Source organism: Passer domesticus, chromosome 32, assembly GCF_036417665.1.
Source record: "Passer domesticus isolate bPasDom1 chromosome 32, bPasDom1.hap1, whole genome shotgun sequence".
In the NCBI taxonomy this organism is placed as follows: Eukaryota; Metazoa; Chordata; class Aves; order Passeriformes; family Passeridae; genus Passer; species Passer domesticus.
This window is the reverse complement of record NC_087505.1, coordinates 946,254-972,437: the sequence shown is the minus strand read 5'-3', so window position 1 is coordinate 972,437 and position 26,184 is coordinate 946,254. Positions and strand designations below refer to the sequence as shown.

Genomic DNA, 26,184 nt, shown 5'->3' with positions numbered 1-26,184 from the left:
TGAAAACTTTTTAATTTAAAATTTACAGCACACATGGGGAGGAAACATGTTTTGTTACAACTAAAAGTTACCAGAAGAGTGCTGCAGGGCTGTTGTCTTTTAATTTAACACTGTCATGGCTTTATTCAAAACACAGTTGCACAAAATCAGTTACTCCAAAGTTTCAGGAAAGTCGGAGAAGGAACCAAACCACACTATATACAGACTGCCATACAAAGAGCATTAAAATAGGACAAAACCTCTACAAAATATAAAACCCACCCTGACGTATTTGCATGAAAAGACCACCCACCAAGCAAAAAAGTTTCAAAAGTTATCTGGAGGCTCTGAATTCCTCGTTAAAAAACGCTGTTGCTGCATGCCGAGCGGAGGACACAGGACTGGGGATGGTGACACTGGGACAGATTCTTGGGCTCGTGAGGGGCTCGGGTTCCACGTGGTGGAACTGTGGCTGTCTGGGGAGTGGGAAGTCTGGCCTAGGGAAGGGCTGTCACCCCTCAGAGCTCTGGTCTCAGGAGCTGGACTCGCTTATCCAAACAAGCCCACATTATTTTAATCCATCAAAATAGACTCTCTTTTTCTTTTTTTTTTCCATTTAAAACTAATTTTATCTGCATCAGTAACAGTTAAGTAAAACCCTGACATGGAGGTGCTCTAACGTACACACTTATAAATAACAAGTTTCAATCTAAGGACAATAAGCAAAAGGATGGGAAAACACTTTTTCTCTCAAAGCTGAGCACGGAGTGAGTGCCTCGCCCAGAGCCTTCAGGACATGACAACCATGCACTGACCCACCCAGGACTCATCACAAACACAGGACTTGGTTGTGGCTGCAAAGGAAGCCTCACCACAGCTTTTCTAGTGTCTTTAGAGAGATCCCTTAAAAAACACAAAGCCCAAGGAGTCAGTTGTTCCCGAGTGTACCGCCGCCCGCCAGACTCCGCTTCGAGGCCAGGAAGGTTCAGGAGAAACCCAGAGTTAAGGCTCTAGTTGGGGGGGAAAAATCCACACACACAGGGAGTGGGGCTTTGAAGTTCAACCCTGCATGATCTAAACTCCACCGAAGAGCTGGAGGTCACACTGAACTCGTGTGTGAAATTCCTAAGGGACATCCACAGGGAACCAGGTGATGAGGCCCAGGGATCTCCCTCCTCCCACCTGCAGGCTCTCCCCAGTTTCTGGCAGCTCTCCACAGCCAGGACAGATACAAAAATAAGTCTCTGGAATAAAGCTGTGTGTGATATTTGGTTCAGGACCTAGGTGAGAAGATGTCAGTCAGTGTGATACCACAACCACACTGTGTGAAAGCCAGATCACGCCTGAAGGAGGAATGCTGGAAGTGAAAATTTGTTTCCAACGGGAAAGATGATACATTGGGGCAGATTAGGAATTATAAAGGCTGCTAGATAAAAAGCTTCCTGACGTGTCTCTGCAGCCACTCAGTGTAAACCCCCAAATATTCCCAACTGTTACACACAAACTGAGCGTTTTACAGCCAGATTTAAACAGTTTAAGAGGTGACGTGCAGAGAAGGGCCAGCTTGGGTTCATTCTTCCCTTCAACAGTTCTAGAAAAGCTGAGGGGTGGAAAACAACACGCTTGGAGGAGTTACCCGTTCACTTCTGCATCAGAAATGCATATTTCATCTATTTTATACATTTTATAGCCATGAGTGGTGCAGAATTCCCAGAATGACAATGCAAGAGCAAAGTGAGTGAAAGTTTAACACAGATTTCTGGCAAAAAGGTTTAAAACTACACATTAATTGCTTTGTTAATACCTGCAGTGACAATGGACTTGGGGGGAAAATTTATGGATTGCAACCCTGTAAGGATCACAACTCTTTCAGTTTGCCAAAATACACCTTTGAAGGAATCTAGTGAATACTCCAAACACTGAACATTGGAGCAAGCAGGAAAACAAAAATATCTTCTGAAACCCACTAAGGCTTTACCCTGGAATACCCAAAATAGAGAGGAGCCTTAAAAAAAAAAAATCACAAGAGTCACCTTTTAAAAAACTGAGACATGGGTGTCATCTAGTTGGGGGTTTCCAGTTGAATCCATGGAAAACTTGGCCTAGAGTCAACTGATTTAAGAGAGTGGGGAATTCACTGTAGAGCACTTTTCAGTTCAGCTTTTTAAGCATGAAAACTTGAAAATCCTGAATGAAAAACTCCCAATATTAAACCCATGGGACATGGGGTTGGATTCAGGGCTAACAATGACCAACACAGCAAGACTGTACGAAATCAAAGAGCTCCAAAGAAAAGTCTGGTGGGGGGAATTTGCCAATGGCTTCAGTGATTTATAGGGCTGAAATTTGTTCTCTACAGAAGGTTCCCTATGGGCTATCAGAGCTTATCTGGAATGATAAAAGGGGCAGGAATAGTAAAACCACACTTCTGCTATAAAAAGTTAACATAGGATTTCTGTCAGGACATCTATGGTACATGGACATACAGAGCTGCATAATCACTATTGCGTCTTCCGTAACTGGAGAGTCTGGTCCTGCAAATTAATCCTCCTCTTCCTCGCCTTCATCCTCGGGCTCTCGTTTCCTCTTCTCCCCTCGGACACCCTCTGCTAGGGAGAGAGGGACACACACAGCCCATTATGCTCAGCACTTACAGCCAGGGGAGGGAGGGGAATGGGGAGGAGTGTGTGGTGCAGGTGTGCTGCTGATGGAACATCCCAGCCCAGGATCCTGCACAAACTCCCTGGGTTTTCTGCAGCAAAGGGCTGGATTTGGGTGGTGTTCCTGATGGAACATCCCAGATCCAGGATCCTGCACAGCATCCCTGGGATTTCTGCAGCAAAGGGCTGGATTTGGGTGGTGTTCCTGATGGAACATCCCAGATCCAGGATCCTGCACATCCCAGGGATTCCTGTGGCCAAGGGCTGGATTTGGATGGTGTTCCTGATGGAACATCCCAGATCCAGGATCCTGCACATCCCAGGGATTCCTGTGGCCAAGGGCTGGATTTGGATGGTGTTCCTGATGGAACATCCCAGATCCAGGATCCTGCACATCCCAGGGATTCCTGTGGCCAAGGGCTGGATTTGGATGGTGTTCCTGATGGAACATCCCAGCCAGGATCCTGCACATCCCAGGGATTCCTGTGGCCAAGGGCTGGATTTGGATGGTGTTCCTGATGGAACATCCCAGATCCAGGATCCTGCACATCCCTGGGATTCTGTGGCCAAGGCCGGGTCTGGGCGGTGTTCCTGATGGAGTATCCCAGATCCAGGATCCTGCACATCCCTGGGATTCCGTGGCCAAGGCTGGGTCTGGGCAGTGTGCTGTGCGCTCTGCTGGTGGGAGCCCGCAGTGCAATGCTGCCCCAGCCAGTCCATTCATTCCCTGGCCAGTGGCCCGTCCTGACTCCAGGATCTGTACCAAGTGAAGAATTCACTCTGCTCCTTCAGAAATACCGTTTTTGCCAGTGGAAAATCCAGCTCCCAAACCTGCTCCACTGAGCCCAGCGTGTGGAGGAGATGGGAGCTCAGCTGGGGAGAAATTCTGGGATTTGTCTTTACAAAGACGTGGAATTTTTTATTAAAAAACTTATTAAAAAATACTCCAGTAAGCCACTTCTTGCCAACAGAACTCTGTCCCTGTAGCAAATTGTTTATGGAGAAGCAGGATAAAGGAAAAGCTCCAGCTGCTCCTGGCTGCCAGGCTTTGCCAGCAGAGTCTCTGGTGCACTTGAGGGATATTTTCAATGTATGTAAATGACAAGATGCACAGCAGAGCCCCACTGCTCTCCATGTCAAAGAACAATTCCCAACTGCACAGCAGACAGTGCCTTTCCTTTCAGAAAACTGTTGTTTCTTCCTCACTTTTACTTTATTTTGTTTTTGTGTTAACGTGCATACCCCAAACCCACAAAGAATTATAGAGAATTGATTGTTCCAGTCACAGCTTCAATACTTAAGCACTCACCTTCTTCCTCCTCATCACCTCCTTCAACGTAGTCATCATCATCCTCTTCATCCTGTACAAAAATTGGGAGACATTTTTACAACTGCTGTTTATTGAAGTCTTGCTTCCAACAATGATCCCAAGCAGAAATCCAGGAATTTCCTGCACTTTCCCCACCAGGGCATCAGCCAGCCCTAGAGGCTCACTTCTTTGCTTTTCCCACTCTTCACTTCTTTAAGCCACCTCAAGGTTATTGAAAAATTAACTGTGAGAGAGATGCCAGCAGCTCTAGATTGCTTCTGAGCCCACAGTCAGTAAGGAAAAGGTGCATAACTCCTAAAACCAAGTGAGTTGTGTTGGTTTTTTTGTCTTGTTCTAAAGCTGATAGATGAGGAATGTAAACAAATTAACAATCAGCTCCAGAGAATTCCACAAACCCAAGTCTTGCTTTTATATCCCTCTGCTTGATGGAATTTTGTACACAGGGGAGTGTGACAAGTCAAAATGGGGAAACAAGCCCCTGATAAAGGCCCTTGGAATATGGAATTAAACCCACTCCACATTAACTCCACGACAGGAAGCAAACTTATCAAAGAAGCAGCAGTGGCTGGCCACAGGAGCCTTCAATCCCAAACGGGGGTGCTGTTTTGGGGCACAAACCCCACACCAGGCACGTTCTCCTGTCGAGGCCCTGCAGCAGGGGAGGACTGAGCAGGACCCAGGGCTTTTCTGCTGTCCTGTGATTTGTGTGACCAGTTCATAGCTACAAGAACTCCACTCATCCCCTCCTGAAAGGTGGCTGTTTTCTGTTCTCTGGGAACTGTACCAGAACTGTTCTCTGTAACCACAGAACCCCACAGGAGCTTCTCTTTGCTTCCTGCATTTGGCAGCATTTACAAACTTTACCTGAATTTCTTCTTTCATCAGGTATGAAAGACCAACTTCCTCCTCCTCTTCACCTTCACCCAAATCTGAAGCTCCATCATCTTCATCATCTTCCTCTTCATATTCTCCTGGAGGCCCAGCTTCATTCTCATCATCATCATCATCTTCATCCCCTTCTGAAGGACACACAAGTAAGACCAGAAGTTCAGTTCCCTTCACTCCTCTCTGAGTATAGCAGGCTGGGCTAGCCCTAATAAGCTTTTTTCCTGAAGGATTTGGGGATTTTTATTTTTTTTCTAAATCCAGACAACACATGGGAAATGACCATGATTGTAACCAAGTTAAATTTTGTCATTTTTTCTTAAAGAAAGACTTCCAGTGCTTTTTCATCACAAGCTTCAGGCAAAACTCTTGATGTCTGAAGCAGCTAGAAATACAAACTCCTGCCAGCCCTAACAGCCCCCTTAAGGACTCCAACCAAGTTGGGACCAAAAGGAACTTTTTGGAACTAAAATTTGTATTATACTGAAGCAGGGGCCTGAAACTATTATGAAACCCTGTAAAATTGTAATTTTTTATTCAAAATAGTGTCCATGTCCCCTTGCTCTGTATCACTCAGTGGCACAAAGGGCTTTGCTGCTGGCAACAAGAATATTTTTGTCTTTGCAAAAGTATCTTTAGTCCAATTCTCTTAAGCCCAGGTGGCTTCTGCAGGACTGGAACCCTGTTTTTGCTCTCAGTGCATTAATACCAAACACACTCTGGCCTCTGCTCTTCAGGAGCACGAGCAGAATTGCACTTGTGTGCTCAGGAAGACCCTGCACTACATGGAGACCTTTATTCCAGCATCCCATTCCTGCCCCAGTTTGTTTCAGGAAGTTACCATCATCATCATCTTCTGAGTCGGGTGCCTCGTTGTCCTCCTGGTCAAACCCATCCAGGTATGTGATCTGCTGGAGCAGCTCAAAGATGCTGTCCCTGTAGTCCTCAAGGTTTGTAATCTCACAGTTGAACAGGTCAAGACTCTTCAAATTCTTCAGGTTTTGCTGAAAATAAATGAAAATGTTTGCTTTTTTCCCGTGGTGCTGCCAGATACAGCAGGGTGACAACCCAGGAATAACAGAATTTACTTTATCCTCATCCCTCGTTTCTAGTTAGAATTTTTCTCCCTCAAAGTTCAGCCTAAGTTGCTGGCAGCAGCCAAATCCCACCAAAAGCACTTGTGTGGAATAACTCCCAACCTTGGGGGGTGGGTTATGTGTTTGGACAGAAACCCCAATCATCCAGAAAAATGGGTGAATGGATCACCAGTGGCAGCTCCCTGCTCTGCTGCACTGCCCCACTGCTGGCTGTATCACACCTCTGAGTCACAGTTTAATGAAAACTCAGCAGACAAACACACCTTAATGAACAGCACAGGGGAATCGGCACCACACACCTTGGCTACTTTTTCTTCCAAGAAAAACAAACCCAACCATCTCTGATTTGGGACATCCCATTCCTGACACATTTTCCAGCACTGGGGTTACACCTGCTGTCCTATAACCACGGCACTGAGTCTATCACACCAGACCAACCACGAGACTGATGAACATTTGTACCAATCCACTGCAAAAATATTAAAGGTTCTTGATAAAAAATAGCACTTATTACATCTCCCCAGAGTCCCTCCCACTTCATACTCACAAGAGCTTCCACAGTGCCAAGATCTTTGATTTTGTTGCCACTTAGATTTAGATATGTGAGATTAGGACATCTCTCTGCAAGGACCTCCAGGCCTCCAGAAATGACATTGTCACTCAACTCCAGCTATTGTAGGGGAAAAAAAGAAATTAACAAATAGATTTTCAGCCTCAGATTCAGCTACATCATTAATTGTTCTCCCTTTAAGAATGTAATCACTTTTGAAGACTCACCCAAGGTAACAAGCTTTAAGTGTCAAAAAGCTCCTTTAAATTGAGAATTATAAACTGCTTCTTAAAGTCTCATGGGTTTGGGCATCTCAGTTTTAAGTTACCAGGACTGGAGTTTATTGCCAGCATTGAGTGACCCAAGAACCTCTTACCAAGGATTTTTTATAGGTCCATAGCTGAACCTTCCCAATGCCCAAGCCATTACTGCCCCAAGAATCCCCGACCAAACCCTCACCATAATTAACTGGAGACACCCCAAACCATTTCAGTCCTTAAAAATACATTTCAGAGGCCCAGGAAGCACCTTCAGCACCACAGGAGTCCAGCCAAGGGCTCATCACCCCAAAGACACCCACCTTGCGCAGCTTACTCAACGTGGGCAGTTTGGCCAGCGATGTCAGCTCAACGTTGGCCATGCTGAGAAACTGCAGCTCCTTGAAGGAGTCGTTGAGCCCTTCGATCTCGCCGTTGCTGGAGCGGCAGTTATCGAGCACCAACTCTGTCACCTGCAAAGCAGCGAGCACACGTGGGTGTGAGCAGCAAAGTCACCTGAAAGCCACCCCAGGGACGGCAGGTTTGGGGCTTCGTTTAAAATCAGAGCAGGTTTCTGCCCTGAAATCGCCAACACCCACCTAATTTTAAAATTATGCAGAATTATCCTGTTCTCTAAGCACGCGTTAAACTCTGCAAAAACTGCCACCTGACCCCAAAACTCCACGGACAGAGAACACTGGTGCAGCTCCCCACAGAAGCACTGCAGCCAACCAACTGCTGACTTCTCCTCATCATTTAACTGTGCATAACCAAACTCATAAAACCAGTTTCTCTCTGAACCTAAAACCTTCTGACTCCAGATTATTTTCCCAGAGAGTCCCAGAGGTTAATGAAGCCCAAATAAATAATTTCCTTGTGCCCAAGCCACTCAATAATCAATACAGGTCACGTACTTGGAGAAGCAGCAACAAGAAGCAGCCAATTAATTTGAAATTATTTTATCTAGAGTAGAACATCCACTTGGTAAAGGACAGGCACAAGGTGACTCTTCCCTACACACTAACAAAATTTTAGGAGTGCTGCTGACCCCAAGCACCACGAGGCCAGCTTCCCACTACCCCTTCGTTTTTTCATTAAAATACACCCCTTATTCCACACAGACACCAAATTTTAAGGCAAGCTGCCGGGGAGAGAGGGAGGCTCCCAGCTTCATCCCCAGCAGCTGCACGCTGGCAGCGCGACGAGGCCGCTCCGGCTACCTGCCACCCGCAAACACCACTGCCCGCGTTAAACCGACACCTCCGGCAGCTTTTCCCCCCCAAAAAACCCCACGTGCGGCGGGTCAGGGAAAGCGAAAGTCGCAGGACTTCACTCTTGGGGCGAAGCGGGCGCGGGTTTCCCCAGCGGCGGAGCGGGGAGCGCTGCTCCGGAGCGCCGGGAACAGAGGGCCGGCCGCGCACGTGCGCTCCCGCCTTGCCACGGGATCGGGGCTTTTTTAAATCATTTTTTTAATTTTTTTTGGTTTTTTTTTCCTAAAAAGTGTAAAGTTGGAAGCGCGGCGGCGGGAGCGCGAGGGGTATGGGGACCCCACGGCGCGCCCGGCGGGGCGGCGGGCGCGGGAAAGAACGTTAATTATACTAATTAAAGGCGCGGGGATGAGCGGCGGGCCGCGGCCGGGGCCGCCGCCGTGACCTGTTTACTGCGGCCGGGGGAAGCGGCGGATTAACGCCGGGGGAAGCCGAGGCCGCCGCGCCCCCCGGGAACTTCGGGGCACCCCGAGAGAGGCGGCGCAGGGGGAACGAGGGGGGCCGCGGGTCCCGGGGCCGCGCCGGAAGCGCCGCCCGCGCCCCGCCGGGCCCTGCGCCACGGCTGACCCAGATTCGGCAGCGGTGCCGCCGGGCCTGCGCGGCCCGAGGCGGCAGCCACGGCCCCACGGGGCGCGGGGAGCGCGCCCCACCGGCCCCGCCGCCCCTCACCTTCTCGGGGGCCCGGTTCCGCAACTCCAGGTTGATGCGCTTCTTCATCTCCATTGCCCCCCCTCCCGCGGTTCCGCACTGGCGAGGGAGGGTGGCCGAGAGCGGCCGCGAGGGTCGCTGCGGCTGCGGCGGGCGCCGGGAGCGCGCCGGGAGTGGGTCGGGGGTCGCCGGGGCCGCCCCGGCCGCGCCGCTCCGCAGCAGCTCCGGCACCGTCAATGGCCGCCCGCACACTGCGCCTCCATGACACGGCGCATGGCGCCCCCCCACGGCCACGCCCCGCCCCGGGGCGGGGCTCCCGCGCGCCGCGCCGTCATTGGCGCGGGGGGCGCCGCGCCACTGGCCGAGCGCGCTGCCCGTCAGGACGCGCGGGGGCGGGGCTTGTGCTCGCGCGCGGGGGCCGGCGGGTGCGCGCGCCCTGAGCGGGAGGGGCGGGGCCGGGGGCGGCCCTGAGGGGGCGGGGCCGGGGCGGGGGCAGCGGCTGTGAGGTGGGCGGGGGGCGAGGGGCGGGGGGCGCGGCTCTGAGGGGCTCTGAGGGGGTCGGGGCTGTGTGGGGGCCGCACCGGGCCGGGGGGCGCGGCTCTGAGGGGGTCGGGGCTGTGTGGGGGCCGCACCGGGCCGGGGGGCGCGGCTCTGAGGGGGTCGGGGCTGTGTGGGGGCCGCACCGGGCCGGGGGGCGCGGCTCTGAGGGGGTCGGGGCTCTGGGATGGGCGGGGGTCGGGGGTCGCAGGACTGAAGGAGCTGCGGCTCTGAGGTGCTCACAGCTCTGAGGGGGTCGGGGCTCTGTGGGGGCCGCACCGGGCCGGGGGTCGCGGCTCTGAGGAGCTCACGGCTCTGAGGGGCTCAGAGCTCTGAGGGGGTCGCGGCTCTGGGGTGGGCGGGGGGCAGGGGTCGCAGCCTTGGGGGTCTCGGCTCTGAGGGGGTCACAGCCACCGCAGGGTTGGGGAGGGGAGGCAGGCTCGCGCAGCTGGGCAATAGCCCAATTCCTAAAATCTGAGCCGCTCAGGGTGGATATATGAGGCTCACATCCCGCTCAGGGGGATTTGTATCCCCCTCGGGTTGTATATATGGGATTTATAACCCCCTTGGGGTGGATAGATGGGATTTATATTTCCCTCTAGTTGGATACACGTAATTTAGATCTCCCCCAGTGGATAGACGGGATTTATATCCCTATGGAAATTCTTTTCCTGTTTAATAATGAATGAATGTTTCTCTATTGAAGCTTTTCTCCTGGAAAATGATCCTTGAAAAGAGCCTGCGAGCCACTGATATCCCTCATGCCCAGGCAGGACAATTCTGGGACAAGCAGTTCTAAATATTTACATATTGACTCTTTTAACTTTGGAGACACAAATAACCGGAGACATTTTGGCAGCATGGTGACAGAATTTAAGAACAAAACAAAGCAAAACAAAAACCAACAACCCAACATGGGAATTTCGGGGTTGTTCCAGCTTTGTGTAAACTCCATGGAGAAAATATTTCTGGGATGGTTTGATAACGAGCTGCTGCAAAACACCAGAGACCTGGAGAACCTTCTGCTTGCTTCCGACCAGGAGGTAACTGGGAAAGGTTCTCACAACTGCAGGGAAAATCCTCTTTGTGTTAAAGCTGCTTATTAAATCCCAGGGGTTTGCCAGGAGAGCTGGGTGGCTGCTCGTGGAGACAGTGGCCATGGAGCCACCGCCACCCTCTGAGTGGGGGGAAGAGGGTAAATCTAGGAAAGGAGCTTGTGGAAGAGCCAGGAGAATGGATTTTGGGACTAAAGAGGTTTGGGTGGATAGTCCCAGCTTTGGGAGCAGAGAGGGCATGTCCAGCTGTCCATCCGTGGTGTGTTTGGACATTGCTGTCCCAAAACACCGCTGGAAGGTGAGGATTTGGTTTGAGGATTTGCTCTGGGAGTGATTCAATTTATAGTTAGGCAGGTTACAACAAACTGGTTTATTTTCTGTGTCTGCATTAGAGGGATGGTTTGTAGAAATAAACTCACCACCTTCATCCACATCTTTTATTTGCCTTTAATTGCTTTTTGCTCCACTCCAGGGTTGGAAATCTCACTGCTGTGTGATCCTGAATAATTTCCCGGGGCGTTCTCGGCTTTTCTCAATCCACCTTTGTGGCAGCACAGAGCCAGGAGGTGGCACTGCCAGGCAGCACATCCAGTCTCACTCCTGCCGCTTCTGAACCTTTCGAGCTTTTTACTTCCCAGTTTTCTTCTTTCCAAGGCTGGGGGAGGGATATCCTGGGAATTGTGAGCTGCTCCTCGAGGTGGGCGGGATGGGTCGTACCTGCCCTGGGAGATTCCCCCGGGGTCTGGAGGGATCCCTGAGGGCTGTGACCACGAGTCTCCTGTTGGCTTGACTCAACAGCCCTTGGCTTGACTCAGCCTCTTTTGTCCTGGGTACACCTGGGCCAGTTTTCCGTCTCTCCTTCCTGCTAACTCTCCCAAGGAAAAGCAACGTAGGCACCGAGTGTGGGATTGCACTTTTTTCCCCCAAAAAAGGAATTTAACTCTGATTTCCTGACCAAAACCACCCATTTCTGCGACAGTTTGCTCTCCATGAGGAGGTGGGAGGTTTTCTGGTCCATCTTGTCCCAGATATTGTGGATGTTTCTGGAAAATAAACAGTGTGAAGAGCAGTTCTGGAAGGAACAAAGTTGGAACCTCCTGGCTGGGTTTAGAGGCTCGAGAAAATCCCTCTGGCAGGAGAAGCACTGCACTCATTGTTTGTGTATTCCAGTTCTGGATTATTTACCATGAGACACCATGCACCAGGTGTTGGGGATTTTATTGGCAGAGGTTCTTATCTACAGCAGAATCTGAGGAAACAGGAAAGGCCTGAAGCTTGCTGAGCTCTCGGTGCTCACGCCGGCCCTCCAGCAAAACCTTCAGACACAAAGTCTCAGCAGTTCTGGAACACAGACAACGCCTCGTGGAGAGGATGTCTGACAATGTCCTGGTCACCATCCCAGACACAACGTCTGGGACGAGGGGAAAAGGTGAGCAGAGCGTGGCAGGACGGGGCTTGGGTGTCCCTGAGATGTTGGAGAGCTCCAGTGGGAAAAGCTGGCCAGGTGGGATGGAGCGTTGGAGGAACCTGGGCAGGAGGGTGGAACCAGCAGGTCTGTGAGGTTCATCCAACCCAAACCATTCCAGAGCTGTATGGAACAGGGTGTTTGGGTGGAGCCTGGTTGCTTGCACCCCTGAAGGTCCGGCTGAATGCCAAGGTCGTTGGGGAAACGCCCTGGAAAGCCTCTCCAGGCCATCAGTGGGGTCAGAGCTGCTGGAGAGTCCCCTGGCCTCCCAGCTGGATGGGCTGTTATCTGCCTGGAAGGGCTTGTTATCTTTCCATTGGTTTGGAAAGTTGCTGCTTCAGAAGGAATTGGATTTCCCTGGGTTGAAGGACACACTTTGAGTGAGTGTTGAAATCCCAGAGTACCTTTGGAGGAGGAGTCTGGGGGTCATAGCAGGAGACCCAGGAAGCTGAGGAGGATGATGAGGGTGAGGTGGCCCTGCAGGGATGATCCCAATGACTCCTGAAAATCCTGGTGAATCAAGGAGAATAAATCAGTCAGAAAGTCCCATGGGCTAAAAGCCTGTGGCAGAGCTCCTGAGCTGACAGGCACCCACCTGACTGTCCTTAGCATCCCTAGAAACCCCTGGAGCACTTGTATCTGGTAATCCTGAAACCTCAGGGGTGGCATTCTCTTCTGAAAACCACTTCTCCCAGTCCATGTCTCCAATGGTGTTTGTCTGGATGTGGAGAGAAAGAAATAACTTGGTATGTCACAGCATAGGATTAACTCCTATGCAGAGAGATCTCTCCTTGGGATGGCTTTGATGGTATTTAATTGGGAAAAGAAGGAATTTCCCATTGTTCCTGTGAAAACTGGAGAAATAAATCCCAACTCAAACCATTCCATGATTGCTGTTCATGGACACTCTACCCAAACTCACTTCATTCGTTCTGTGGTCTAAAAATCAGCAGGTTTAATCCATTTATTTTTTGTTGTGGCAGAGATTTGGGTGAGGAAAACCTGTTTTGTAGGGGAATACCAGCTCACCTCATATGAATCAAACTCGTACACGTACGTGGCAGGGGTTGCTGTGATGTTGTCGTAGTAATAATCTTCTGTGGAATAATACTCATCACCTGGAATGGAAACAGCTCCAGGTGAGGTGGCACTGTGGGGACTGGGGTCCTGTGAGTCCCTCCCCCATGTCCTGGGTTGTGAGCTTTTCCCCCCTGTGTAACTCAAATTAATCTGGACAACTCAGATAAATCCCCTCCCAGCCCCGCTTATCCCAGCTCCCTCCCGTGGCTTGTGGAAAATGGTAAAAATGCCTTAAAAAAAAAGACATTTCTTACTTAAATGAGCTAGGTATTCTTGTAAATCCTGTGCAATCTCCTCCATGGCATCTTCGACCTCTGCCTTCCCTGAAAGCAAAGGAAAACCAATGGATCAGCACGAGGAGCCTGGGGTCGAGCCGTGGGCGTGGGGTCATGGGAAGCTTCATTGGTTTGGTGTTGCTTTGGGCAAAACCCCTTTCCTCTGGGACTAATGCATTTGCAACCTGACCCACAATTAGATCCCAACTAAAGGTGTGGGAGGTCAGAGCAGAGCTGGGCTTTTCCTTCGTTTTTGGGTGTGGATGTGTAGGAAGTGAGAGGTGCAGTGGTGGGGATGGAGCCTCGGCTGTGCCCCTGCAGCCCAGACCCAGAGCTGGGGTTTTCCTTGTTTTTTGGGTGTGGATGTGCAGGAAGTGAGAGGTGCAGTGGTGGGGATGGAGCCTCGGCTGTGCCCCTGCAGCCCAGACCCAGAGCTGGGCTGGATCTCCCCTGGGATGAGCCTCTCATCCAGGATCCAGCTGCTCCAGTGCCTTTGGCTGCCAGGGGCTCACAAGGGACCCTCATGTTTTCTTAGGGTTGAGCCACTATAAATAAATTCTGACCCATGTGACATTGTCACAGTTGGAGGGAGTGGCTCATTCCCTATTCTAAACATTCCCCGTTACAAACATATTCCTGTGTGTTTTCTTGGGTTTTGGGAGGATTTTTTAAAAGCAAATTAATTGGGAATATTAATGTTCTAATAGTCACAGATCCATACACTAAGATACTAATGAGAATGGCAGATATGGAATAATATTTTTATAGTTTGATACTCATTTATAGTCACAAATTAGATAATTATAATGTTGTCATTATCAATTACACCCTTAATAGCTGGAATGATGCTGTCAGTCATGCCCAGTGCCAGCTGTAGCTCCAGGTCCCTCTCCAAACCCTCCCACTTCTTCCTCTCATATCCCTGACTTTCTCAGCACTGGCAAAACCTTGTGGGGGAAGCCCAGCTCCCAAAATCCTCATTAGGGAATTCTCTGTAAACAGTCCCTGATGCTGAAGCTTCCAGCTGGAATCGGGGCTCTGCAGGAGGAACACAGCCCAGCCTCACACTGACCTGTCCCACTCCCACCCTGAGCTTTTGGGGACATTTGGGCTGAAATTGGGACCTGTCCCTCCTTCCCACTCATCCTTTGGCAGTGCTCCAGCAGCGCTGAGCCCTGGGGCACCTTCTCCCCTGCACGGAGCTTTCCCAGAAAATCACTCCGAGCTGGCTCTCTTCACACTGCAATCCCACTAAGAATAACAGGGCAACCGTGTCCTGAAAACAGCTCCCAGCTGGGAATCCCCTCCTGATGTTTCGTGTTTGAATCTGTTCCTTCGCTGAAGAGAAAAGAAAGGGGAAGAGAGAAGCTCTTGGGCATGGCAGAGCTCAGTTTCCAGTTCCCCTCAGCCGGTGCTGCTCTGACCTCACCTTCCCAGAGGTGGGGGAATATCGTGCTCATCCCCAAGCAGCTCCACATTGGGGTTTTCCTCCCTCAGGACCCTGATTCTGCTCTTCCCCATCTCAAATTGCCCACATAACTCTCAGGAAATCCTGTTGGGGTTTTTTCTCCGTGTCTCCTAATAGCTCCCAGCTGGACTTTGCAAATGATTTGAACACAATGCGGGAAACGTTCACTACCCCACTGTTCTCCAAGCAGAGGCTTTATGAAACTTTCAGTGATTTACATCGTGTATTCCCGCTGGTTTTTCCCCTTTCTCCAAGAAAATCCCCCCAAGATCTTTCAGCCTCCAGATCCCCACCTCTCAACAACCCCGCGGCATCCTAGGAGTGTGAGAACAATCAAAGCAGCGAGCTAAAAATCAAATTACCCTTAGAAAACCCTGGAAAAAAAAAAAGAAAAGCCCGGAGAGTTGATTTACCCGGCAAGGACTGAAGGACCAGGAGCACCGCGATGCAGAAATTCATCGTCCTCCTGCCGGAGCGGCGCCGCTTCTGCTCCGTGGGACCTTGCGGAGCCTTTCCACCGAAAGCAGGAAATGACTCGGGGGGGTTGAGCCGAGCAAAGCTCCTCGGTGGCGTGGGAGGGAGCCCGGGTTGTGCCCGGGACCGGAGCAGCCGGCCCGAGCGTGTCCCGTGCGGGGTCCGCGCCGCCGCGCCGGCGGTGGAAGTTTCCCGTTGCAGAGGCGTTTCGGACGGCTCAATTGCAAATCTTGGGAAGTTTCCCCCCCTGGGAGGGCTAGTGCCGCTGGATGAGTTTTCATATGGAGAGAGGATGGTTTTGATTATGTTCTAAGCAGAGCTATAAATAGCGAATTCTTCAGGGAGAGAGGGCAGTGATGCTGTCTGGGAGCCAGAGCCAGTCCTGACTTCCCGTACAATCTTGGGGGATTTTTTTTATTTTGGCTTCATTTCCCCTTGCCGTGCCTCAGTTGCTTCGTCAGGAGGAAGAAACATGAAAGGTCATAGATTTATTTTATTTTATAGTGGGTAAAAACACCCTGGGGAGGAGGTGATAGCAGAGCTCCTGCGAGGAGCTGGCAGGATCCAGGTGGAAATGGGTGCAGACCAGGGGAGGAAGGCAAAGGGGAAGCAAAAGAGACAGAGCTGTAAAATCAATATTTTGGTGACTCATAAAGATGAAGAAAGCCAGGAAAGAGCAAGATGAGTCTTGCATAGTGCAGGAGGAGCTCCCTTTTGGGGTGCAGGGCCATGGAATCATAGAAGGGGTTGGGAGTGGCCTCAAAGCTCATCTCACCTATTGCTGATTTTAAACCAAAGGTTTCTGTAGATTTTAAGCATTCTAATCAATTGCAATCAAAAATTCCCCAAAGCAGACTTTTTTTTTTTCTTTTTAATATATCAAGAGTGGACCCAACTGAGGAATTTTTGCAGCACATTCCAAAGCTGGTTCCCAGCCTCCCTGGGCTCCCCTGTGCTTTGCAGAAGGAGCTTCCCCCATCTGTAGGGAGATGTTTGGCAAAGGGTTAAGTGTCCAGGAATGCTGAGCAGGAAGTGAATCTCTTCAAATCCTCCTCTCCACATGACCCTCCTCTCCCTCCTCCACAAGAATAACATCCAAACTCAAAAATCCCAACCCAAGCAGAAATCTGAACTTGTTGTGAAGAATCCCAGCAGGGCTGGGGCCAGCAGCTCAGCCAGGAGGCACTGGGGGAGCAGGAAAGGGTTAAAATATCCCGGGATTAAAGGAATGGGGAGGGAAGGGGCGAGGAAGGCCCCTGAGGATGGTGATGGCTTATCAGAGGAGAGGACGGGGCTGAATGGACAAACCCTTGGCGTGGGAGCTGAATTGAGTGGGATTGTGCTGGGAATGACTCCAGAGCTGGGTGTGGTGGCTTAAGACTTGGAAAAATTGGGAAAACTTGGAGAATCCACTAAGGAAAAGGGACCTGGATAAAACGTGCCATAAGGTGCCAAAGGGGGAAACAGCTGCTGTTCCCTGGCTGTGAGCAGCTGGAACTTCCCAGCAGCATCCTGCATCCCAGGTGCAGACCTCCAATTGTGGAAAGGATGGAAAAGGAAACTGTTCTATTTTCCTTCTGTTTTTTGGGTTTTTTGGGGTTTTTTTGGGGGTTTTTTGTTTGTTTTTTTTTTTTTTCTTCTTTTTGCCTTTTTTCTTACTGATTCTTCACATCTGGCATCACAGAGCAAACCCATTGCAGCCACAGAAAGGAGACAGACCAAGGGCTTTTCCATCTCCCATCCCAAAACTTTGCTTCCTATCCCCCAAATCCCTATTTTGCTTTATATTTCTACTTTTATGTCTTTATTTTTTTTTATTATTAAAAGGTTTTTTTGCCAAAATCCAACGGTAAAATCTGCCACACCAACACAGCAGCAAGGGAGGGACACCTTTCCCGAGGGAAAACTCAACATGTGAACCAAACCAGAGGGAAAAAGGAAGGAAAAGGAGAAAAAAAGAAGGAAGAAGGAGGCTCCTGGTTCTTGCTGTGCTGAGGGGCTGCATCCCAGGGATGCTCTGGGCACCCAGAGCCTGGTGCTGTGCCGGGGGGCTCAGCCCAAGGAGGAAGGTGCAGCTGAAGGCAGCAGTGCTCGGATGTGCTGTGTCATTTCCCAGCTTTAATAGGCGGAAACGAAACAAGGAGGGGAATTAATCCAACGCAGGCAGTAACTCCGACTCGCCCCTGAACAATGCCTCGTGCCCAGGAGATGGCATTCGCAGGATTCCTGCGGAAGAGCCTGGAGGGGACATTGTCTGCAGTTTTCCTTGCAGGAGGCACGAAGATGGATGAAAAATGTTCATTTTCAGTGCGCAGTGCTCCCTGTGGCACCGTCAGTCCAGAGGAGGTGGGAGCTGGAGGGAGGGGCTTTGGAGCCATCCAGGCTCCTCTTGCTGGCTGGGGGAATTTTTTAGTCTAAATAAAGTTTTCCTGCTCTTCCCAGCTCCTCTCTAAACAGCAGCAGCGGCGTGGGGGGCAGAATCAGAATGGGAGATGTGAGGGGCTTCGAATAGAGAAAAAATGTAAAGAGTAATGAGGAGGGAAGGGAAGGGAAGGGAAGGGAAGGGAAGGGAAGGGAAGGGAAGGGAAGGGAAGGGAAGGGAAGGGAAGGGAAGGGAAGGGAAGGGAAGGGAAGGGAAGGGAAGGGAAGGGAAGACAAGACCCTGCTCACAGGTGACCCTGCTCACAGGTGACCCTACACACAGGTGGCCCTGCAGGTGACCCTACAGACAGGTGACCCTGCACACAGGTGACCCCGCACACAGGTGACCCTGCGGGTGACCCAGCCCGCAGTGGCGCTGGGCACAGGCCGTGTCGGGTGTCCCCGCGTGTCCCCCTGTCCCGCGCTGGTCCTACCCCCCCATGGCAGGTCCTCCGGGCCGCCAGGGGGCGCTGCTGGCGGCCGCCATGGCCGCCGCCGTGCCGCTGGGCTGCGCCGCCATCGCGCTCGGGCCCGCGGCCGCGCTCCTGCTGCTCACGGTGGCGGCGGAGCCGCTGCTCGTCATCGTGCTGCTGGCGGGGTGAGCGGGGCCGGCCGCGGCGGAACCTGGGAGGCCCTTGCGGGGGTCTGAGAGGCCCTTGGGGGCGCTCCGGGCCGGGCGCGGCTGAGGGCGGTGTGAGGAGCCCTGAGGCGAGGGGCAGCTCCGGAGCGTGAGGGAGCAGCGCCGAGGCTCCCGGCCCGGCGCTACCGGGCTGCCCTGCCTGCCGGTGCCACCCCGCTGTCCCCTTTGCCCGCAGGGCGTTTTTCTGGCTGCTGTCGCTGCTCGCCGCCTCGCTGCTCTGGTGCGTGTCCGTGCGGCTCGGCGGGCGGGAGGACGCGGCGCTGCTGCCGCTCGGGGCCGCCGCCGCCGTGCTGCTGCAGGAGCTCTGCCGGTTCGCCTGCTTCAAAGTGCTCAAGTGAGAGCCCGCCCGGGAGCTGTGCCGGCCGCCGGGGTGTCCGGGGATGGGGGAGCCAGGGCAGGTGTCGGGGCTCCCGGGGTTGGGGGAGCCAGGGCAGGTGTTGGGGCTCCCGGGGATGGGGGAGCCAGGGCAGGTGTTGGGACTCCCGGGGATGGGGGAGCCAGAGCAGGTGTTGGGACTCCCGGGGATGGGGGAGCCAGGGCAGGTGTTGGGACTCCATGTCCAGAGCAACCCCAAAAAGTGTAAAATCTGTTAAACCCCGGGAAGGAGCGAGTGCCTCCTCTCCCCTTCCCCTCTCCCCGCCATGGGGCTCACGCTGTCTCTCTGGCGGGGCAGGAAGGCGGATGAAGGGCTGGCGGCCCTCAGCGAGGATGGGCGGTCTCCGATCTCCCTGCGGCAGATGGCTTACGGTGAGCAGAGCCCAGTGTGCTGCATCCAGCTCCCCTGAGCCCCCCGGGGCTGCGGAGACCCCCTGACCCCGGCTCCCCCACAGTGTCCGGGCTCTCCTTCGGCACCATCAGTGGCGTCTTCTCCATCACCAACATCCTGGCAGTCTCTGCGGGGCCGGGCACCGTCGGGATCCACGGGGACTCCCCGTACTACTTCATCACCTCTGGTGAGGCTGAGACCATGGCATGGAGGAGGAGGACGAGGAAGGCTCTGAGGGTCCGTGTCTCTCCCCGCAGCCTTCCTCACCATGGCCCTGGTCCTGCTCCACACTTTTTGGGGCATCATCTTCTTCGACGCCTGTGAGCGGTGCCGCGCCGGGGGCCTGGGGCTGGTGGTGGGCAGCCACCTGCTCACCTCGGGGCTGGTGAGTCCTGGGGGGCACAGGGACCCCCACCCGCTCCCTGCCTAGGGCCATGGGTGAGTTACACCCCCAGCCCTTTGGGGAGGAGGCCAGTGAAGGATTTGGGGGCCACATGGGAGATTTGGGGGCACACAGCAGGGATTTGAGCCGGGTTTCTACAGGGCTGGGCACTCCTTTTGCTGCCCGAGGAGGGGTCAGAAGGTGTGACCAGCCTCTCTGCGTCCCCAGACCTTCCTGAACCCGTGGTACGAGGCCAGCCTGGGCCCCATCTTCATCCTCACGCTCTGCACTGGCCTCTGGGCCTTCAGCACCGCTGGTGGCTCCTTCCAAAACGTCCTCAAGTGCCTCTCCTGTAAGGGGTTGGGGTGCCACTTTTGGGGGCTGGGGGGGTCAGAGCTGCTGGGATGGGGGTGGATGAGTCTTGTTGAATGGGGGCTGCGTTCCCAGGGGCTTCCACGAACCCCCACCTTTGTAAATGCCCCTTTTCCCCCAGGTAAGCAGGAGCCTGAGGGCCAGGCCATGCTCTACTCAGCACTGCAGGTGCCTCCTGAGGGGTGAGGGAGCCGTGGCCCCACAGCCAGACACTCCTGCCATTGCCTTCACCCTGCTGCTGCAGGGGAGTTTGTGTCTGCCCAGTTCCTGGGGGCCTTTGGGGTCTGACTGGTGGTCCCAGGGGGTTTTGGGCTCTGACCACCACCCTCTTCCCTTTGTTCCCAGATTCTTTTAACACCTTTCCCTCTGTTTGAGGCTCTGGGGAAGGCCAGGGTGGGCTGGGTGCCCTGGGGGAACTCAGGGCAGGACCCCTCCCCATTTCCTCGTGTTTGTCACCCTGGGGGGGTCCCTGGTGCAGCCCCTACTGATGCTCTGGGGGTGGGGGGCACCGGGGCTGGGATGCTGTGCCCTTCTCACCCCTGTTCAGCTCCCGGGGGGGTTGGAGGTGCAGAGGGGGGGGTAAATTATTTTTTTGATTAAAAGTAAAACCCTTTTGTAAAAGCACGAGACACTGTGGCTGCTGGGGAGAAGGGGAGGAGGGAGAGGGGTCGCTCCCCCCATTATACCTTGCTCCAGGTTTCTGGGGGGTGATGGAATCCAGCCCCGGGGCATCCAGCAATGCCCACCCCACAAAGAACCACCAGGAGGGGGAAGAGGCTTTATTTGCAGTGGGGCTGTGGGGTGGGGGTCTGGGGGACGATGTGGGCCGGCCCCTCCCAGCCCAGCCCGGCCCCTCCCAGCCCGGGTCAGCCCAGCCCAGCCCGGGTCAGCGGGAGTGTCCAGCATCCATGGGCGAGCGGCGGGAGGAAGCCTTGAACACCACGTCCTGTGCCTGCGCCCTCCTCGCGCTGCCAGGGCAGAAACCAGCGTGAGGGGGGGTCTCTGCACAGAGCTCGGGGCCCCCCCAGCCGCGGGGGTCCCTCTGAGGGCTGTGAGGGGGGGTCTCACCGCATCCTCTTGGCCCCAAAGTGGACGGCGAGGAAGAGGCCGACGCAGCCGGCGACAGCGCCGAAGATGATGGCGATGACCTCACCTGTGTGGGGCCGGGGGGGTCAGGGGGGTCCAGGTGTGACCCCCCAGCCCAGCCTCCCGGCCTGGCCCTACCTGTGGAGTATCCCTCTGGCTCTGCAAGGGAAAGGCCGGGGTCAGGGCCAGCACCTTGTGCCCCAGGAGCCCCAGGGGGACCCTTCCCGCCCCTCCGCTCACCCCTGGGGAAGGACGAGAGCACCGCGCGCTGGTTCAGCTCCTGCGGCGCTCGGAAATTGTCCACCAGCAGCTGGGGCTCCTCCTGCTCGCCCTCCTCCGTGGAGTAAAGGCTTCCCTGGAGCTGCTCCAGCTGCAAGGGGAAGGGGCAGCACTGCGGGGGCGTTCGCCGCTCCCGGGGGGCTCCCCCCGAGCGGGTCCTACCTGGGCGCGGCTGATGCGGACGGGCTGCGGGAAGAGGGTCCAGAGGACGCTCTGGAGGCAGGGCGGGGTGGTCAGGGAGCCGTTGTAGCGGTAGTAGCGCTCCAGGCGCTCGGGCAGCAGGGCCCGGATGCTGAAGGAAGGGATGGCCACGCTCTGCCCTGTGGGGGGAGCAATTTGGGGCGTGCTGGGAGGGGGATTTGGGGTTCCCCCCCTCCCTCCCTCCCCTCACCTGCGTAGCGGATGCTGCCGAGATGCCTCAGGATGTTGTCATAGGCGGGGTGGGGTTCATCTCCCACCTGGGGAAAGAGGAGGGGTCAGTGAGGGGCTGGGGAAGCGCGGGTGGGTGGGTGGGGGGCGTGGGTGTGGGGTCCGCACCTCCAGGAGGACGCCGAGCACGGCCAGCCCGCCCGGGTGCTGCTGCGCCGCGCTGGCATCGGCGAAACGCTCCGAGTCAAAGTGCACCACGTGCATCTGCGGCACGGCGGGGACCCCCTGAGACCCCCGCCCTGCCACCCTGAGACCCCCGCCCTGCCACCCTGAGCCACCCCGAGCCCCCTGCCCTGCCACCCCCAACCCCTTGAGTCCCCCCACCCTGCCACCCCAACCTCCGCCCCGGCTCCCGCAGTGCCCAGCCCTGCTCCCGTTCCCGTTTCCCACTCTTTTCTTCTGCCCCCATCCCCTCCCTGCACTCATTTCACATCCCCGGACCCATTTCCCTCACCAGGACCCCTTTTCCATTCCCCGCAGCAAATTCCCTCACTGCAAACCCATTTCCCACACTCCCCATGCTGTTCCCACACTGACACCTCTCCCCACAACCACTTCCCACACAATTCCCGTGCCATTTCCTGACCCCAAACCTCCCTTCCCACCCCATTTCCCGCCCCCAGACCCATTTTTGGAGCTGTCCCCGGTACCTCGGCGGGGGCACGGTGCCCGTCCAGCAGGTGCTCGGCGCCGGCGGCGTGCCCGGGCCGGCCCCAGTGGAAGTGGAGCTGGAGGGCGGCGAAGGCGCGGGGCAGCCCCCGGAGCCGCAGGGACGGCGGCAGCGCCAGCACGGCTGCGGAACAACGGGCTCAGCGGGGCTGGGGCACCGGGGGCCGCCCGGTGCTCGCCCCGGCGCTCACCGGTGTGGCCGTTGTTGGCGAGGCTCAGCTCGGGGCTCTCGGGGCGCTCGTAGCCCTCGGGCCGCAGCGGCGGCAGGGACGGGTCCGGCTGTGCCCGCGCTGTCGCGATGTCGATGGGCGACTGCGCCCGGCCCCCGCACTCCGGGTGCCCCTCGTGCCAGTGCTGCTGCCCGTGGGGACCTGGGGGGCACCAGACCCCCGTGGGACCCCCCCACCTTCACCCAGCTTGAGCCCCCGTGACCCGAAGCGCCCTCGGTGCCCCCCCAGAGCGGGACACGGGTGACATTCCCAAGGGCCTCGTTAATCTGCTGGGGACATTTTTTTCCAGGCGGGAGAGCGGGGACAAAGGCGAGCCCGCGGGGCCGGGGGGGCACCCATGGGTCCCCCCTGGGCCCGGCGGGATGGGGCTTAGCGGGATTTGGCCAAGGCCGGATCCTAATTGGATTTGGCAGCAGGAGCCTTATGTAAAGGAGCACAAAGGGACCATTGGAGCCAGGGGGGCAAAGGGGGGGGCAGGAGGGGAAATGGGGGGCTGCACCCGCTCACCCCCCCTGTCGTAAGGTGGGTGCCCATTTTGGGGGACCCAGATGTTTGGGGGGGCCCAGCTCTGCCCATCTCCCTCCCATTTGGGGGACCCGCATTAGGGGGGGTGTCACCCACCCACCTCCCCGCCTTCTGGGGAGACCCCCTGAGCTCAGGGGGTATGGGAGGAGGTTTGGGGGGTGGGATAAATGGGGGGGGTCCCTGCGTGGGGCCCCACTCACCCTCGTACGTCCAGTGGGGACCTGCTGGGGAGAGCGGAGATATTGGGGTGGGGGCTCGGCTGAGCCCCCCGGCCCCACACGGGGGCACCTGAGGGGGGCTGGGGGTGCAGCCCAGAGCGGGGTCTGCCGGGGGCACCCGGGGGGACTCACCAGCGGGCAGGGCGGGGGCCAGGCCCCCCAGGAGCAGCAGCACGCTCAGCATGGCGGGGGGCAGGGGGGGCCGGGTGCCACCGGCCCGGCCCTAAATACCCACCCGGGGGGACGGGCCCCCCCCGGGGGCACGGGGAGGGCTGGAGGGGCCATGCCCGGAGTGTGGGGTGAGGGAGGGCGGGGAAGGGGCTGCGAGCGCTGGATTGTGGGGTGAGGGGTCTGTAGGACTGGGGTTTGAGGGTGAGGGGTTTGTAGGATTGGGGTTTGTGGGGTGAAGGGTTTGTAGGACTGGGGTTTGTGGGGCTCTGGGGGTCTCTGGGGTTTTGGGGGCCCTGGGCCTTGTGGAGGGGTGGTGGGGAGGGGTCTTGGGGTCACCCTGAGCCTCCTGTGGGGAGGGCCGGGCTGGGGGCTGTGGCCGTGGGAGGGATTTTGGGGGGAACATTGAGGGGGGTTTGGGGGCGCTCGGGGGAGCCCCGGGCAGGCCCCGCCCGCGCTCCGCGGCCCCGCCCCTCTCCGAAAACCCCGCCCCTCTCTGTGGAGCCCCGCCTCGAGGGCGTTCCCCTGCGGGCCAGCGTGACGTCACACGGGGCCCCCGCCCCCACGTGGGGGCCCACGCGCCGCCCCGCCCCGGTTATGTAACGGAAGGGGGCGGGTCCGCCACGCCCATTGGCCGAGCGGCGCCGCCGGGCTCGCCGCCCATTGGCTGAGCGCGCGGGGGCGGAGCCCGGCGCCGCGTGCCCCGAATCGCCGCGCAGGGGGGCGTGGCCAGAGCCCCGCCCTCCGGCCAATCAGCGCCGGGCGGCGGCAGCGAGCCAACGGGAGAGAAGGGGCGGGGCCTCCCGGCGCTCAGCCACCAATGGGAGCGGGGCGGGGCGGGGCCCGGGCCGAGGCACGTGCGGCCGCGCACGTGTCCGCGTGGGGCCGCCGCGGGCGGGGCGGGAGCGGCACCGGGGACACGGAGACCGGGACACCGGAACAGCGGCACCGGGACAGCGGTACCGGCACCGGGACACCGGAACAGCGGCACGGGAACGGGGCACCGGCACCGGGACAGCGATACCGGCACAGCGGTACCGGCACCGGGACAGCGGCACGGGAAACGGGGCACCGGCACCGGGACAGCGGCACCGGGACACCGATACCGGCACAGCGGTACCGGCACCGGGACACCGGAACAGCGGCACCGGCTCGGGAAACGGGACAGCGGCACCGGCACAGCGATACCGGCACCGGGACACCGACACCGGCACCGGGTCACTGATACCGGCACAGCGACACCGGCACCGGGACACCGATACCGGCACCGGGTCACGGACGGGAGCGGCGGCACCGGCACCGGGACACCGGCAGCAGCGCAGGTGCAGCCGCGGGCAGGTGGGATGCGGGGGCACCGGGGCTGGGGGGAGGCCCCGGGGGTCCCAGCACCGGGGGATGGCAGTCCTGGGGAGGGGGCGGCAGTGATGGAGGGGGGGAGCTGCTGGGGGGTCCTGGGGGTCGCTGTTTTGGGGGGAGTGGGGTCTGTCCTGGGGCTGGGGGTCTTCTGGCACCGGGCATGTCCTGGGGCTGGGAATGGTTCTGGGTGAAGGGTCCCACTGCCAGGTGGGTCCCCGCACCCCCTCCTCTGTCTCAGGAGACCCCAAACCTGCTCCCCCCCGCGAGGCAGCACTGGGGGGGGGGGGGCTGTGGGGATGACACAGTTCGTTGTCTTCCATTTTTGTCCGATTTCCCGCGGCGTTTCTCTCCCTCTCTCGCTCCCCCAGGCAGCCCGGGCTGGGTGACCCCGCTGGAGCTGAGCGCAGCCAGAGGCTCCCCTGGGGGGGCCACCATGGAGCCCCCCGCCCGCGCCTGCTCCTGCGGCTCCCCCGCCTCTGACAGCGGGGCCGAGGCCGGCGGCTCCCCCCGGAGCCCCCCCAAAGCCGAGCGCAGCCGCAAGCGCCCGGGGGGGCTGGAGCGGGCAGCCCCCGACTCGCCGGGGGGGAAGCGCCCGCGGAAAGGGGAGGGGGGCGATGCCCCTCCCAGCGATGGAGATCGCCTCTTCGCCCAAAAGGTGAGCTTCGGGCACAAAACCCCCGAGGAGGAGGTGGGGAGAGGGCTTGGTCGACTAAAAAAGAGCGGGGCGTGCCTCAGTTTCCCCACCTGGAATGGGTGGGAGGGGGGGCCCAGACCCCCTCCCCAGCGTGGCTGCAGCTCAGTCACTCCTGCTCCCTTTGCTGGCAGTGCCGGGAGCTCCGGGGCTTCATCCGGCCGCTGGCGGAGCTGCTGGAGGGGCTGCGCCGGGGCCGCTACGACAGAGGTGGGTGCCCCCCACACCCTCTACCCCCCCACCCCAAGCACCTCTTTGTTTTGGGGAGAACTCCCCCAATTTCGCGCCTCCGCAGGGCTGAGCAGCTTCCAGCAGAGCGTGGCCATGGACCGGCTCCAGCGGATCATCGGCGTCCTGCAGAAGCCCGAAATGGGGTGAGCGTCCCCGGCCACCCCCGGGGGGGCGGGCACGGGGGTGTCCCCGCTGCGCGGGCGGTGACAGCAGCTCTGTGTCCCCGCAGCGCTCGCTACCTGGGGACGCTGCTGCAGGTCGAGGCCATGCTGCGCCTCTGGTTCCCGCACGTCGCCCCCAAACCCGCGCTGGAGCCGGCTCCCCCCGCGGCCGCCCCGCGCCGCCGCCCCCCCGCCGGTCCCCCCGGGGCTCCCCGGTGCCGCCGCCTGCCCGGGGATGTCCCCCTGGGCTCGCTGCAGCAGCGGGGGTCCCCGCCGTGCCAGCCCGGGCCCCCCGAGTCCCCCCCGGCGCCGGACGTGTGACACCCCCCCCGGCTCGGGGGGGGAGATTTCATCTGCATTTCTCGGTTTTGCCTTTTATTTTTTTGTTTGTTTTTTTTTACCGGTGGTCAGTGAGACCCGCGGGCGGGCGGGACTGACCGGGGGGGTCCCGAACCCCCCCAGGAGCCCCAAGCCCGGGGCGGCCGCGTGCCTTGGCCGGAGCGGAGCCTTCCTCCCGGGCCTGTGCCTTCCC

At 57.2% G+C, this 26,184-nt stretch overlaps 4 protein-coding genes across 5 annotated transcripts; 2 read left to right on the top strand and 2 right to left on the bottom strand.

Annotated features, from left to right (window-relative positions):
* Positions 1 to 575: 575 nt before the first annotated feature.
* ANP32E (acidic nuclear phosphoprotein 32 family member E) lies at positions 576 to 8,978 on the bottom strand. 2 transcript variants are annotated; one of them, XM_064401320.1, is made up of 7 exons: positions 8,696 to 8,978; positions 7,082 to 7,231; positions 6,499 to 6,621; positions 5,696 to 5,858; positions 4,834 to 4,988; positions 3,949 to 4,000; positions 576 to 2,588 (listed from the first exon to the last, which is right to left on the bottom strand). In XM_064401320.1, the coding sequence occupies exons 1-7, from the start codon at positions 8,747 to 8,749 to the stop codon at positions 2,521 to 2,523; spliced, it is 765 nt and encodes a 254-aa protein (XP_064257390.1). In that variant the 5' UTR covers positions 8,750 to 8,978; the 3' UTR covers positions 576 to 2,520. The 2 variants fall into 2 exon arrangements, with proteins under 2 accessions (XP_064257390.1, XP_064257389.1); XM_064401319.1 differs by having other exon boundaries at positions 576 to 2,585; positions 8,696 to 8,977.
* An 8,925-nt stretch (positions 8,979 to 17,903) lies between these two features.
* Positions 17,904 to 20,233, top strand: APH1A (aph-1 homolog A, gamma-secretase subunit). The gene is made up of 7 exons (XM_064401318.1): positions 17,904 to 18,047; positions 18,265 to 18,423; positions 18,763 to 18,836; positions 18,920 to 19,042; positions 19,113 to 19,240; positions 19,466 to 19,589; positions 19,731 to 20,233. The coding sequence occupies exons 1-7, from the start codon at positions 17,935 to 17,937 to the stop codon at positions 19,793 to 19,795; spliced, it is 786 nt and encodes a 261-aa protein (XP_064257388.1). The 5' UTR covers positions 17,904 to 17,934; the 3' UTR covers positions 19,796 to 20,233.
* CA14 (carbonic anhydrase 14) lies at positions 20,171 to 23,333 on the bottom strand. Its single transcript, XM_064401317.1, has 11 exons — positions 23,178 to 23,333; positions 23,028 to 23,048; positions 22,264 to 22,443; positions 22,054 to 22,196; positions 21,512 to 21,607; positions 21,366 to 21,432; positions 21,137 to 21,294; positions 20,936 to 21,065; positions 20,834 to 20,854; positions 20,678 to 20,762; positions 20,171 to 20,577 (listed from the first exon to the last, which is right to left on the bottom strand). Exons 1-11 carry the CDS (start codon positions 23,227 to 23,229, stop codon positions 20,496 to 20,498), a joined length of 1,035 nt encoding a protein of 344 aa, XP_064257387.1. The 5' UTR covers positions 23,230 to 23,333; the 3' UTR covers positions 20,171 to 20,495.
* On the top strand, positions 23,329 to 26,030 carry CIART (circadian associated repressor of transcription). Its single transcript, XM_064401349.1, has 6 exons — positions 23,329 to 23,344; positions 23,886 to 24,551; positions 24,938 to 25,224; positions 25,395 to 25,470; positions 25,556 to 25,634; positions 25,721 to 26,030. The coding sequence occupies exons 1-6, from the start codon at positions 23,329 to 23,331 to the stop codon at positions 25,971 to 25,973; spliced, it is 1,377 nt and encodes a 458-aa protein (XP_064257419.1). The 3' UTR covers positions 25,974 to 26,030.
* The last annotated feature ends 154 nt before the right edge of the window (positions 26,031 to 26,184 follow it).

What these genes read in the sequence shown, in the direction of transcription:
- ANP32E (XM_064401320.1), bottom strand. Translation starts at nt 8,749, where the DNA reads ATGGAGATGAAGAAGCGCATCAACCTGGAGTTGCGGAACCGGGCCCCC. An exon ending in CTCAGAAGATGATGATGATG is followed by an intron (nt 4,989 to 5,695) that starts GTAACTTCCTGA and finishes TGTGTCCTTCAG; the next exon opens with AAGGGGATGAAGATGATGAT. An exon ending in TGATGAAAGAAGAAATTCAG is followed by an intron (nt 4,001 to 4,833) that starts GTAAAGTTTGTA and finishes ATTTTTGTACAG; the next exon opens with GATGAAGAGGATGATGATGA.
- APH1A (XM_064401318.1), top strand. Translation starts at nt 17,935, where the DNA reads ATGGCCGCCGCCGTGCCGCTGGGCTGCGCCGCCATCGCGCTCGGGCCC. An exon ending in GCCTGCTTCAAAGTGCTCAA is followed by an intron (nt 18,424 to 18,762) that starts GTGAGAGCCCGC and finishes CTGGCGGGGCAG; the next exon opens with GAAGGCGGATGAAGGGCTGG. An exon ending in CGTCCTCAAGTGCCTCTCCT is followed by an intron (nt 19,590 to 19,730) that starts GTAAGGGGTTGG and finishes CTTTTCCCCCAG; the next exon opens with GTAAGCAGGAGCCTGAGGGC.
- CA14 (XM_064401317.1), bottom strand. Translation starts at nt 23,229, where the DNA reads ATGCTGAGCGTGCTGCTGCTCCTGGGGGGCCTGGCCCCCGCCCTGCCC. An exon ending in TGCTCGGCGTCCTCCTGGAG is followed by an intron (nt 21,433 to 21,511) that starts GTGCGGACCCCA and finishes CTCTTTCCCCAG; the next exon opens with GTGGGAGATGAACCCCACCC. An exon ending in GCCAGAGGGATACTCCACAG is followed by an intron (nt 20,763 to 20,833) that starts GTAGGGCCAGGC and finishes GGCCCCACACAG; the next exon opens with GTGAGGTCATCGCCATCATC.
- CIART (XM_064401349.1), top strand. An exon ending in GCAGGTGCAGCCGCGGGCAG is followed by an intron (nt 24,552 to 24,937) that starts GTGGGATGCGGG and finishes TCGCTCCCCCAG; the next exon opens with GCAGCCCGGGCTGGGTGACC. An exon ending in ATCGCCTCTTCGCCCAAAAG is followed by an intron (nt 25,225 to 25,394) that starts GTGAGCTTCGGG and finishes CTTTGCTGGCAG; the next exon opens with TGCCGGGAGCTCCGGGGCTT.